At 41.4% G+C, this 14,276-nt stretch overlaps 1 protein-coding gene across 2 annotated transcripts in view; it reads left to right on the forward strand.

The window, feature by feature from the left end:
- Positions 1 to 14,276, forward strand: part of Shq1 (SHQ1, H/ACA ribonucleoprotein assembly factor) — a 109,761-nt gene that overhangs the window by 16,262 nt on the left and 79,223 nt on the right. For both annotated transcript variants that reach the window (XM_048438471.3, XM_048438472.3), the window contains 2 exons: positions 531 to 643; positions 6,924 to 7,051. In XM_048438471.3, coding sequence (XP_048294428.3) covers positions 531 to 643; positions 6,924 to 7,051 — 241 coding nt within the window. The remainder of the gene's footprint in view (positions 1 to 530; positions 644 to 6,923; positions 7,052 to 14,276) is intronic.

Genomic DNA, 14,276 nt, shown 5'->3' on the forward strand with positions numbered 1-14,276 from the left:
TAGATCTGAATTTAAATATTACAACTGTTTCATACTCTAGTGATAGTAATCAGGCAGATTCTTCCATGCTTTGATGTTCCTCCTCCCTTCTCCCAGTTTGGCTTATATATATATATATCTATATCTATCTATATATATATATATATATATATACAGTGAGACAGGATTTCTCTGTAACAGCCCTGGCTGTCCTAGAACTCTCTTTGTAGACCAGGCTTTAAACTCATAGAGATACCCCTGCCTCTGCCTCCCCAATTGCTAAGATTTAAGGTGTGTACCTCCATGCCTGGCTTATTTATTTTTATGTCCGTTGATGTTTTGACTGCATGTGTGTCAGTGTGAGGGTACCAGATTCCTTGGAACTGGAGATACAGATAGTTGTGATCTGGGTGCTAGGAATTGAACCTGAGACCTTTGGAAGAGCTGCAAGTGCTCTTAACCACTGAGCCATCTCCCCACCCCAACCCCCTATTTGATTTTTAAATGCTAAAGACTAGAGGTAGTTTTCCTTCTTGTTCTGGTGTTTTTAGGATGAACTGAGCGAGGTTATTGATATTAAGGATCCAGATTTCACTCCTGTGACTGAACGAAGGCAGAAACGCCTGGCTGCTGAGCTGGCCAAATTTGACCCGGATCATTATCTGTGAGTATTAATTTTGGCAGTTAAATAGGTATTTAACTCTTCCTTAATTCTTTTCTTCAGAATCTGTGAGTATATGTATGTGTTTGTGTAGTTATGTGTGCATGTGCACATGGAGGCCAAACCTGACAGAGGGTGACTTCTTTAGTCATTCTGCTTTGTTTCCAGGGTCAGAGTCTCTCACTGAATGCAGAACTCACCCACTCAGCTAGGCTTGGCCCATTAGGCCTGGCCAGTAAGCTCCAAGAATCCACACCTATCTCTGTCTTCCCTGCACTGGGCTCTAGTGCTGGAAAGGTGCTAGGGATCTGAACTCAGATCCTTGTGTTTGCATGGCAAGCACTCTACTACTAAGTGAGCCATCTCCCCAGCCCCTCAGTGTTCCAGACAAACGGGCTTTAGATCCTGGTATTAGTGAAGGCACTAACCCTCATTCACGTTTCACCTAACCTGTGCTTGTGGGGCCTTTGTAAACTTGCTATTTAGTTTGTACTAGCAAGGGAGCACTCTTAATACTCCTTTGTGGTTTCCTTACCAAACGTCAACACATCAAACTCATAAGAGTGTTGTTTTGTACTTCTTACAGGTAGAATTTTTGTCATGGTTATTTGTGTATGTGAATATGTCTTGATTTCCATAAGAATCCAGGTCTACATGTGCTGTATTTCTTGCTAGTCTGGGATCTTCCTAGAACATTTATCTACAGTGAATAGATAGTTACTCTTCGTAGAGTATCATTAGAACCTAATCTTAGTTCTGCTGTATTCTCCACCTGAATCTGTTGCGACCTTTGCCATAATCAGAACTATATTTGCATAAGGAACTTATCAAAGCAGAGATGTACTGTTTCTTACTAACCAAAGTAGCAGCACTTTTTTGCATTTCCACTGGGCCTCTGATTACCTGACTATTCTAGGGTGTGTGGAGAATGAGTGTAATTTATGTGTTGACATAACCCTCATTTATTATTTTTTCCAGGCTCTGGGCCAGTGATTTCAAAAATGTTACCCATATAACTATTATCACCGCTTTCCAATACTTTTGTACAACGTTTTCAGCTTATCAAGTCCCCTCAGGATTATTTCGTTTTATTTTCACAAGGAGAAGAGAGGTGAAGGGACTTGTCCAAGGTCACACTACTACTAAGTGGGTTGGGTAAAACTCAGAAAGAGGCTCCGTTTGTCACTCTGTATTTCCGTTTTATGTACACTATTCCACTTTAACTGCCATTGCTCTTGTGATTAACATTCTCTCTCCTGTGACCCAGTGGGATACTAATTGGAATAGCAGAAGTGAGTCTTGTGATGTGCAAATGGAATGAGTGACGCGTGGTGATGAATGGTGAACTGTTGAACAGCCTAAGGGAAGCCGCGAGAGAGGGCTGTGCTATACTGTGGAGGACATCTGAGAGACGCGGCTCCATTTAGACTGCCATTTCTAATTACTTTTATCTCTTCAATGGTGGTTTTAAAGGTCCACTAAAGAGTAATTTGAAGAAACCCATTTAGAATCATGCTGAATATTTAAAGTAGAAATTTCATTGTCAGCAAATTTCTCAGCCAGTATGAAAACAGAATGAGCTTTCCAAGGCTGAAATTTCAAGTGCGAGGGAGCTTAATTAGAAGAAGTGCCTGGAAGAGTGTGTCTGTGGCCTGAGAGGATTAGGATATTGACATCTGTGTTTGGCAGCATGATAGTCTAAGCAAGCCCTGTTTTCCTCCATTTCTTTGCTACTTTATTAAGAAGTTTTTATTTTAAAAAATTTAAACTACATCGGGGGGAGGGATGTACGTATGTGTGTCCTAACACATGTGGAGATCATAGAACAACTTGCAGGACCCGAGTCTCCCACCATGTGGGTTCCCAGGGATTGAACTCAGGTTGTCAGGCTTGGCAAATGCCTCGGCCCGCTCAACCATCTCACTTGGCTCAGAAACTTATTTGCTGGAATAGTTTTCATGGAATATTCTTTCCATTTCTTAAGGAGTGGCTCTCAGTGGAGGGATGATATCAGATTTTGAAAGGACTTCAAGAAAGCGAGTGTGATTTTATTCCAAGCAGGACAGAGTAAGCAGACTAAGGACTAAGGTTCAAAGTGAAATCTAGCTACTTTTGGGTTATAACTATTTTGAAATCTGTTGTAAAATCAGGATCTAATGCAGTTTGGTTATTCTTTTAGGGTGTTCCGCGGCCTGAAGAAGTACTGTTTGTGGTGGTCTGTAAATCTCATTGTTTCTGATTCTTTTTTTTTTTTAATGATTTATTCCTTTTGGATATCAGTTTAGACTTATTTATTTATCTCGTGTGTGTGTTGAGTGCAGGTGTTTACTATGTCATCAAGTGTGGAAGTCAGAGGACATTTTCAGGGTTTGGTCCTCTCCCACCATGGGTATCAAATTTGGGTCATCAGTCTTTGGTGGTAAGCGCTTTTACCTGTGAGCCTTTTGCTGGCTCAGGTGTTATTTTTATGCTAAAGTCTGTAGACAGTATCTTTAAGTATTCCGTAGTAATCTTTCACCTTTGCGTACAGCCAAATATTTGTATTCCTTTTCCTTAGGATATTGTTTTTTCTTCCTGCATTCGTTTTTGATTCTTGGGAATATTAAATATTATAACGAATTTATAAAATATTGCTTATTTCTTTGGTGAGAACAGAAGGATTTAATCAACATTTTAAACATCTGTTTAAGATAATGAAAAAACAAATCAAGCTTTTTGGAATATCATTTTTAATTGTGGTACATTTTCATTATTAGGACTTCTTGTAAAGAGGTTGATGCATTGGTCTGTTTTTTTTTGTTGTTGTTTTTGATGTATTAAGTAGATTTCAGCTAGAATTTGGGAGGCTGGAAAGGGTGGCCATTTATCTTCTGTGATTTCCTCTACTCCACGTTTCTTGCTCTCCTCTCACGTGGCTTCTAGTATCCTTCTCCTGACGCCTGATAGCCTTCTGTCTCGACTTCTTCAGATCTGTCAGCTCTGAGGCTGATGCTCTCAAGTGAAATCTGCCTCCACCCATGCTTGGTGTTCTTTGGCCTCAGACAGCCGCTTCTTGCTCTTTAGCATGATATCAGATGTTCTCTGTGAACTGGACCCTGTTCCTCCCGTCGGTTCACTCTTGCCCTCCTTGCCCGTGCTTCATCTCCAGGCAGCAGCTGATACTTGTGTTTCCACTGCCCTCTCTGTCAGTTCACCTTCGCCCCTTCTTGCCCTTGCTTTATACCGACGCAGCAGCTGGTGTCTGCACTTCGCTGTTTCTCGTGTGCTGCTTTCACTCATGCAGGCCCTTTGCTAGCTTTCTCTCCCTGCCTCATTTCGTGAATGACTGACATCACTTTCATAGACCTTTCACCTTTGCCTGGGCGAGGATGCCTTCTCAGCGCTCTCCTGGGTAGCACACTTTTTTTTTTTTTTTTAACCCACTGAATGTCTGTGTTTATGTCCATGGTTCTTATTAAGTAGTGGAGCCCTCATGGCAGGTCGTTGGTCTGTTGTTGCTGTGTGTGTGTGTGGAGGGCATTCAGTGAGTGCAGTGACATTTTAAAATGTGAAAATAATTGATTGGGGAATGTAGATGGTTAGTCTGTCACAAATCATGTTCATGTAACCCTTAATTCATAGACAGTGTAAATAAAGATAAGCCATTGGCTGGGCCTAATGGTGTAGGCCCATGATCCTAGGTACGCTGGAGGCTAGGACAGTAATGAGGACTAATGAAGCAAGTGTAAAGTGTAGAGATCACAAGTTCAAGACCTACCTGAGCTATGATGTGAGTTCAAAGCCATCTAGGCAGCTTAGTGAGACTGTCTCAAAATGAGAAATAAAAAGCAGGCTAGGGATATAGGGCTGTAGCTAGTGGTAGAGCACTTACCCAGCATGCATGAAAGATGAGAGTCAATCTCCAGTACAGTATAAAAATGGAAAACAGAATAACCCATCACAGTCTGGATTCTTGAAACGGTATCTGAGACTTTTTATTCAAAATAGCCAGTTTATTATCTTGGAGGATCTTACTGGGGCAGAAGGATGGGGTAGAGGTGGTTTGCTTTTTCTCTCATGAGTCCCCCTTCAGGTGAGCTCTTTTCCTTTGTGTCCTCAGTGTTTCCGAGTCCTGCTCTCTCACAGGACTCGTTCTTCCTACGGGATTCTTTCCTCATCCTTCGTCACAATGCTTATGACTTAGCCTCTCTCTTGAGGATCAGACTTGTGTGTCCAGCTGTATATTTATATGCCCTAGATGGATCCATCAAACTTAAACTGTCTCAGGTAGAAGTTATTAACCCTCTCTTCATATCTTTCAACTTCCTGGGTCACTGTCTCCATGAAGTGCACTGTTGTCCCCTGCATTGCTGAGCCATAGTCCTGGCCATTGCTTTGATTCTCAAAGTCCCTCAGCTCTGCTTCTTGAGGACCTGCCTTCTTCCTGTATACCAGATTCCCCCTGCTTTGTTTCCCATCCTCTGCCACCATCCTCTTCTGCACAGCTTCTACTTCTTTAGAATAGCCCTGTGTTCAGTGACCTTAGGGGTATTCCTAGTATGGCTTTCAGGTGTGTCCAACCTTTTATCTTGTGTCTTGTCATCTACAAAGTTCACAGTCAAGAAGCAGGCAATGAGTTGTGTGTGTGTACATATATAGATGTATATATGTATATATAAAGTAAATTTACATTATTATGTTAGATTTAATTGATAGCTACTCTGAGGTGTTTGCAGTCTATAGGCCATGGGTCAGACATGACTGGAAGGTTATTGTTATCAGTATCTTATTTTCAATTTATCTTGGCAATTCTTCTTCAATGTGATCCTTGTTTTCTAAGTATCTCTGTTATTTGAGCTCAGACTACTCTCTCTTATTTTTTTAGATTTTATTTTCTAGTTTAAATTATGCATCCATATGTGATCTGAGTGTGGGTTTATGCACAGGATGCAGCGCCTGTAGTGGCCCCAAGAGGGTGGTGAATCCTTGAAGCCAGAGTGACAGGTGGTTGTGAGCTGTCTTGTGTGGAGTCTGAGAACCAAAGTCAGATCCTCTGCAAACGCAGGGCCTGCTGGTAACTGCTGAGCCATCTCTCCCGTTCCTTTCCCAACCCTCTTAATGTGAAGTTTTTTTTTTAAAAAAAATAATTTATTCATTTGTATTTTATGTACATTGGTGTTTTGTCTGCATGTATGGCTGTGTGAGGGCATTGGATCTCCTGGAACCGGAATTACTGACAGTTGTGAACTGCCATGTAAATGCTGGGAATTGAACCCGGGTCCTCTGGAAAAGCAGCCAGTGCTCTTAACCCCTGAGCCATCCCGCCAACCCCCTTAGTGTGAATTCTTAATTGTCTTTCAAATGTTGATTGAAATAGTATTTCCCCCAAGGCCCTTAAATGTTGTGTCAGTTTTGTTTTGTTATAGGATTTTTTGCTGCTGTGTTACAGCATTCTGGCTACTGTGTCTCCGGTGGGACTATAAATTGTACAAAGGCCAGGGCAGTTTGTATCTTGTGAACAGAGGAACTAGTGCCTAACATGGAGCTTAGAATATGGCACAAAGTCTTTCCTTTTTTTTCTTGATAATTTTAAAATTTTTAATTAAAATATAATGTATCATTTTTCCCTTTTCTTCCTCCAACCTTTCCCTTGTCTTTTTCCTCTTAACCACTCTGATACCTTTCTCCATACTCTCTCTCAAATTTATGATCTCTTTTTCTTTATTATTATTCTCTTTCTCTCTCTCCTGCCCACAGCCTGTGAGTCTTTTTAATGTTGCCTCTATGTATGCGATTTTAGGGCTGGTCATTTTATATTAGATAGCCACTTGGGGGCTCATCCCTGGAAAAGACTAATTTCCCCCTTCTCAGCAGTCGTTAGTTGTCCTGAATCACCTGTTCATCTGTTTGCTTTTTTGCAGCTGGGTCTGAAAGATCTTTCCTTTATCATAGCATCTCTCAGATCTGTGCTGCTCACAAGCCCAGCATTGGTTCTAGACTGCAGCGCAGTGTTCAGATTGCCTTCAGCTCCACTGAGACAGGCTGTGACCTCAGGGTAGGACGGCTCCTACTCGTGCCTTCCGTGGAAGAGATCAGAAACGACTACTGTTCCTTCAGTCTAGTTGCCTTTTGCTTTATGGGATTAGTGACCATAAAGAAAGTCAGCGCAACACTCAGTCTTCTTTCAGGTTGTGCATTGAGTTGATGTGATCTCTATTTCTGTGCAAATGTGATAAATTAAGATTATAAAAAAGAAAGGAAACCAGTATAATCTGATGTAATAAGCCCATTCGTTTTTGAGCAGAGCTGACTTCTTTGAAGATGAGGCAGTCGAGCAGATTTTGAAGTACGATCCTTGGTGGAATGATGCACATGCGAAAATGATGGCCTCTTTGGGAGAGAGCCAAGATCAAGGAGATGATGCTGCATTAGGTAAGAAACTCAAATGAGTTTTTCATTGGGATCGTTTGTGATTTTTAAAACTCTCATCGCTGTGCCAAGCCACTGCCTTTCATGTTGTATGGCATGTGATTTTAATTGCCTTTCATTGTGAAAATGGGATTTTTGGTTGCTAATTGTGCCTCATGTGTTTGCTTTTCTCTGCTGGTATTTAAACTGTAAGGTACCATAGCCTGTGCTGCTGCACAGGTTCCAGGTCTTAGTCCTGAGCTTTAAAATTCCACACCAAATCTTTTTTGTTTGTTGGAAAATTCTTATGAAGTAGATTTTACCTTAGACTCAGTGGTGTTTTTTTAAGTTTTTGAATTGATTTATTTTTAGAAATAAGGATATTGACATACATTCATAGTTGAAGAATCTGCTTGAGAGATACGACCATGCCCCTGTGCTGAGGACACATGAGTATGAGCAAGGGAGACGCAGGCTCATGCCCTTGCCCTCGTACATGAATTGGATGTGGCCTCCTCTGTTCATTCTCAGGTAGTGGTGTGAGGAAGCCAGAAGAGCTGTCTTTCCATCACAGTTTCCAGAGCACAGTGAAACAGTTTGTACTGGAGAATGTTGAGGTGGGGATTTCACAAACCACAAGAAGTGACTGTCCCATGTGAAGATAAGCATTACCAGAGTCCCTTCCTGGGTGCTTGTGTTCTTTTCATCATTGGTCCAGCACAAGCTGCTTGTTCTAAGTCTGTAGAGTAGACTCATAATGGTTTCAATTAGATCAGAGCAAGAGTCCCGTGTTGTCTGATAGGTGATTTGGCTTTTCTTTATATACTAAAACTAAATTTCAGCATTTAATGAAAGGAGTGCGTAGGTAAGAATAAATATTCTGAAGAATATAAACTTTCCTGTTCTGGAATATTGGTGTAAGGGGTTTTACATTTGTCTATGCTGTGGAATACTTGTTTGATGGTGCAAAGATGTGTTTCATTCTTTTATGTTACATTTGCTTAACTCTGTAGAGCTGTGTTACTTTGCCTGCCTAAAACACCTGGTTGTCTAATAAAGAACTGAATGGCCAATAGCAATGCAGGAGAAAGGATAGGCGGGGCTGCCAGGCAGAAAGAATAAATAGGAGGAGAAATAGAAATCTGGGCTTGAGAAAGGGGAAGAGGGAGGAGTAAGAAAAGGAGGAGAGGAGGATGCCAGGGGCCAGCCACCCAGCCAGTCATAGAATAAAAAGGAAAGAAAGACATGTAGAATAAAGAAAGGTTTAAAGCTCAGAGGCAAATGTAGTTTAAAGAGAAACAGGGTAATTTAAGTTAGAAAAACAAGCTAGAAATAAGCCAACCTAAGACTGTGCATTCGTAGGTTAAGTATGAATCTCAGTCTCAGTGTATTTATTTCGGAGCTGGGTGGTGGCCCCAAAAGAGTTTAAAAAGAAAAAAAAGAATCCAACTACTCTTTCCCTCTCCAGGTTTCTTCTCCTAAAAGCTATTACTGTTTACAGTTTTGAGTGTATTTCAAATGAATTTATTTTTGTGTTGACTGTCAAACCCACGGCCTTATATATGTTAAACACACACTTTTACCCCCAAATTGTACCTCCACTCCAACCCACCCCAAGCTGTATCCTTAGCCTGGGGTGTTTTTAAAGTACAGACCTCACAGCTAAATATTTGGTTTAGTATGGTGTACACAAGAGGTGCTGTGCCTGTGACCTTGCCGTCTTTGTTTTGTTGTACTGTAGGCTGAAAGTCTTCCACATGAGCATACCCAGATCATTCGCCTTTTTGTACATGGAAACCGCTGGCTGCTGTCCAGTGCTGCATGTCTCTCATGACGGGGAGCCTTTGGGCTGTATTGCTGACAGTCATTTGGTTTACTGCTCTCACTGATCTTACAGGAGCTATTTTTACCTCAGTCTGACCGAAATAGTTATGGTCTCTTCTGCATCAATTCCTAAAAACTGTCTTCAAGCAGTTCAGTGAGCTGCTGTTTACGCCTTTGTTAAGCATGTGATATAGTGATCATTATATAATAGGCAGTAAGAATAGTTTATTAAGTATTTTTGTGGCTAAGCTTTGTTACAGTTTGGATAATTTCTACCAGAGTGAAAAACTGCCATTATAAGTTTAGAAGCTAGACTGTTGGTTCTGAGTATAGGTGTGTGTGCCATTGTCTTCAGTGTGCTCTGTGGTTGTATTTGGTTGTGTGCTTAAGACACCTTCAGACTCCCTCCCCAGCTAAAGACTTGCAGAGGTAGCATTGGTGACTCAATCTGGGTCATTAAGGATAAGCTAAATAGGTCTAAGAAGTTTGCTTCTGAAGGTCAACTGCCCTCCCCGGTTTGGCAGTGTTGTGGTTTGAGAGGCAGCTTGTGATGGTGTAGTTGAGATTTCCCCCACCAGAGTGAGCTAGTTGCCCTAAAAATCAGAAGGCATTCTCTGATTTCAGCTCTAGCTTGCTGTCCTTTAATAATGGCAGTGTGTTCTGAGGCCCTGCTCCATGTCAGCAGTGCTTTGAGTGAGGTCCTCTGTAATTTTAACAGATTGAGTCAGTGCTCTGTCCTTTTAACCACTGACCCCCGACCCTTTATCTGACTTGTAGCCAGATTGGTGGTTCAGGCAGCCTGCTCAGCCATTACGGTGATTCATTCTAAAAGTCACCTTTCAAAACAGCAAGGGTTTATGATCTAAGGTGGAAGAACTTCAGCTGTATTGAACAGAAAGGGCCTCCTCCATTATGCCAGGTATAAGGTTAAGTAGAGGCAGGACGCGGCTGAATATGAGGCTTGCATTTAACTCCCCCCTCACTGCCGGCTGAGTGACCATGCAGCCTTGGGTTGCTGTGGAAATCTGCCTCCTTCAGAGCTGCCGTCAGGATTGAATGAGGCTGTGTGTATGAAAGCCTCCCTGCATTGTGAGTCTTAGAGATTATTGTTAGAGAGTGAACTGAGTGGCAGGAGAGCTAGGAATTGAATGACTTCTCTGTCAAATTGCCATTTTTGTACATTCTACAAATCTTTAATGGAAAGTTCCTTGTTAATGAGATTTTTTTCTTTCATTTTATTCTTATTCAAATATTTGAGACACCCGAACTGGAGGAAGGAACTGGCATGTTGAACTAGGGTAAAATATGGGAGAAAAGAAATAAAGCAAAGAACTAGCTTTACAGTTCCGTTTTCCAAGCTACATAGCTGCTGTCTCTCGTCTCCTCCCGGTGGTCTCTGCCCTTCTCTGCTGCCTTGCCTTCCTGCTTTATGTCACGCAGTGAGAAGCTGTCATTCAGATGGGACATTGCAGATGATAGGGATGTACCTTGGAGTCGTCCTTCATCGTACTGTCGTGGCCTGCTTTGTTTTGAGTTCTAGATAAGCTGTAGGTGGGAAACTTAGGTGCTGTCTTTGCTCGGGTGGTGACACTGGTCATATTTATTGGAGCCCAGAGTTACAGAAGGGAGTCTGACTAACATCTTCAGCTTTGTAAACATCCAGGTTTTCTTCCCCCAAAGACTCCTGAATGGCAGCGTTAAATGCTGTGCTCCCTGGGAGCTCCGGTTTCACGAGGATGGACTCACCACATTTCCCAAGTTGTCTTTCAGTGGTTAACGTCAGCCCAGGAGTCTTGGCACATAATTGCTTGTTATGACACCACATAACATTTACAGCCCATGAACTTCCTTGCAGGGCCATCCTGTTTGGCACCAGTGAGCCCTTGAGTGTTTGTGGAGATAACTGGCAGTGTCAGTTTTGAAAGTGGTGGAACGGCAGGGCTGCCCATTTAGCTGGAGGCTTGAGTGCAGCGCAGGTTCTTCATCTGTTTCCAGTACACGTACAATGTAATAGACAGATATGTGTTACTCAGAGGAGCCAGATTATGGATGACTGAATCGCTGATCCAGACAAGACAGGGTTGTTTGGGAGGGGGATTTAAAGAGGAAGGGAAGGTTTAAAGTAACAAAATCAGAAGGAGTTTGGGAGAAAGAGCAGATACCTCAACAATATATTTCCATCTTCGTGGGACTCCTTCACAGGTCTCAAACATACCAGCAAGGTTGCTAATGTCTGTCAGGAAGTAGCCATGGGCAATTTGCAGTAATGTTTGGGCACCAGCATCTTCTTCAACACTATTGAGTTGACTTTTGCTTTACTAAAGATTATTTTTAAGAATATCAATATCTGAAATGCTGTCAACTCTGCAGCTAACTCATGCAAATGCTTGCTTGATAGGTGTTGCTTGAGGTGATGACCACCCAGATGACCTGTACTGCCTCTGGGTTAGACCTGATTGGTGCTGACTACTCCAAATTCCTCTTTGGAATGTGATTTACCGTCCTGATAAATTGGGGTTTAGGAAACTCAGACTGATTGAAGAAAATCAGATTGATTTCTATAATGATATCCTCATTTGTTGTATATCTAATTATTTTGGTTGCTCAAATATAAAATATGTTTGAACTAAGAAGGCCAAAGTGGAACCTAGAAATCCTCAGAAAAAGTTTGTATTTTAAGAAAAGGCTAATACAAAGGCTCGTGGCAACTAGCATCTTTAAATTCAAGAGTACAGTTAGGTAGGCTTTTCCTATGCTGTACAGTCCTTGATAGAGAATATGTGGATATCCTTCCATTTGGAATGTAACTTTGGAGCTTACAGTGCTGAGGTTAACCTTTTCAAATTGTCAAGCAAGTATGGCTATCGTTACTTAAGAATGGAGATGTGACCGTGTAGAAGAGTTGACATGTTTAAAGACAGTTCTGGGCATGCTTTCTCTGTGATTCAAGAGTTATGTGGAAGCTGAGGTCTTTATTAGTCAGCCAAGGTATAAAGGCTTTTCTCTAATGAGATAATGTTACTGTGAACACCTGGCACTTTCCTATTAGCTAAATTAATGACTGTCGGAAAAACTATGCTTAAGGGAGTCCTGTCTCAAATCTTCTTGCTAAGTACAAGGATCTTAAATACTTTGTCAAGTGTACTTTCTTCTTGTATTGAGTTTGTTTCTTCATGTAACTTCTTTAAGCTGAATCATTCAACATGAACTGAGTACTTTACCATTTAAATAAAGGCATCTTTATATGAGCCCTTCAGTGGGGCAAACGACATTCAGTTATCTGTCTTAACTATTTTTAAACATTGTTCTCTAAGGAATGTTTTACTTGACACATACCTATGTTTCATTTTTTTGAAATACATATTCTTTAACTATGATGGCCAACAAATTAAATGAGTTATTAAAATCATTTGTCATTTGTGGAAGCCATGCCTGTATAAATGCATTTCTTCCTTCATTTTTGCGTAGATTTGCTAACATGGTTGAAAAAATAATTGAATATATTTCAAAATCTGTTTTTGTGCACTAAGTACATTTTAACAAGTAAAAGAAGTATGGTTTCTAGTAATTTCAGTGTATTTAGATGTTTTCTCTTTTTGGCTGGAAAATTTTTAAACAAGTAAAAAAAGTCATGTTAAACTTAAGCTCATACAAGAAGGCAGAAGGGAGTTTGGAAAATTATATATGAAAAGGGCTGTGGTAATCATGTCTCCGTTACTATAACAAAATAACAGAGAGCCAGCTCCAAAAGAGGACATGATGGTTTGGTCTTGTTCTTTTGGGCCCGTGATAGATCAGAAAATTATAGCCAAAGCTAATGGTGAGAGATTGGAAGAGGCTGGATTCTTACTATCCTTCTTAGGCTCGCTCCGTGATCTTTGTCATCCTATTTGGCTCTGCCTTAAAGATTCTACTATATCAATTCCCATCATAGGTTAGATAACAGAGCTTTTATTTACCTTGTGGGCTTTGGGGACACTTATCCAAACTAATGCAAGGGCTTATATCATTTTATATGACTTTTGTCAAATTGTGAATAGGAGGACAGTCTTGTTGTGCTGAGGCAGTGCGAGAATGGGCACCTCTGTCTATCAGGAGAATGATTAAAGAGTATTAAAAGGCAGCCTATTAATTGTTGATCTCTGGATAAGGTAGTAGAGTCTTTTCATGACTCTTCTTTACTAAGAGGCCTCCGAGCACATCTCACTCTGCTAGTGACTGGCTTTCCTTTCTTGCGGCTGGATGTGACCGTGTGCTCAAGTACTGCCTGAAGAGACATGATGGGCCGTGCTCTGTGCACTTTCTGGGTCCCTTCTTTAAAAAGAAGGTGCTTGCCGTCCTCCTCCCACTGTCTGCTTTCTCATCATTTAGGAAGTGATGCAAGCCTAGAGCAGCCATCTTGAATGTGTGTAGAAAGAAGTCATAAACCAGGGAAGCCAATGCCCACGAGGTCCTAGTCCCTTCCCAGGGTAGAGGAGCAAGGGAAGCTTATGTTTTCCCTAAGCTATTTTTCGTCTGCTACTGGCGGCTCTTCGTCACAGTGGTTTAGCCAGTTTTATATGTTGCAAGTTATTCTGACATTTTTTTTGTAATTTTCTTTATTTTAAAGATTTTTTTATTTGTTATGTATACAATGTTCTGCCTGTATATATACCTGCATACTAGAAGAGGGCACCAGATCTCATAGGTGGATGTGAGCCCCCATGTGGATGCTGGGAATTGAACTCAGTACCCCTGAAAGAGCAATCAATGCTTTTAACCTCAGCCATCTCTTTAACCCCCTGACCTAATTTTTTATATGAAGCATGAGAAGTGGAAGCAGGGCTCCTCTGCTAGTGGGATGAAAAACTTTCAAGTGAATTTAGGAATTTCAAGTGAATGATGGGAAACGGTTTAAAAAAATACTAATTTGTAAGATGTGAGATTAGTTGCACTTTTATTTGGAGATAGCCATACCTGGCGGTGCCATCCATGCCATGTTAACTTTGGCAGCTTGAAGGATGGAAGAGAAGGGGATCATGGATTCTTTATGTGGTTTTAGAGAAGCATTCAGACCAGGCAACATGTGTCAGGGGAGTCCCTGCTGTGAAAGGACATTGTGTGAAGCTGTGAAATTGATGCATGGGTTGTGACAGAGACCGCAGGATGTTAAGAGGTGCCAGCCTTGGCTGTCTATCATGGAGAGTGGTATACCAGGACTGAAACTAGCCTGTGGTGGTTTGAATGAGAGTAACCCGCATTGTTTGGGAAGGTTTAGAAGGTACAAGGGAGGAGGTGTGTCATTAGGAGTGAACTTTGGAGTTTCAAAAAATTCACATCATTCCCAGGTAGCTCCTTCTGCCTCCTGCTTACAGATCAAGTTGTGAGCTCTCACCTGTTCCTGCTGCCATGTCTTTTCTTCACCATCTTTGACTCTAACCCTCTG

The sequence above is a fragment of the Myodes glareolus genome, chromosome 3, assembly GCF_982192425.1.
Source record: "Myodes glareolus chromosome 3, mMyoGla1.1, whole genome shotgun sequence".
NCBI classification, from domain to species: Eukaryota; Metazoa; Chordata; class Mammalia; order Rodentia; family Cricetidae; genus Myodes; species Myodes glareolus.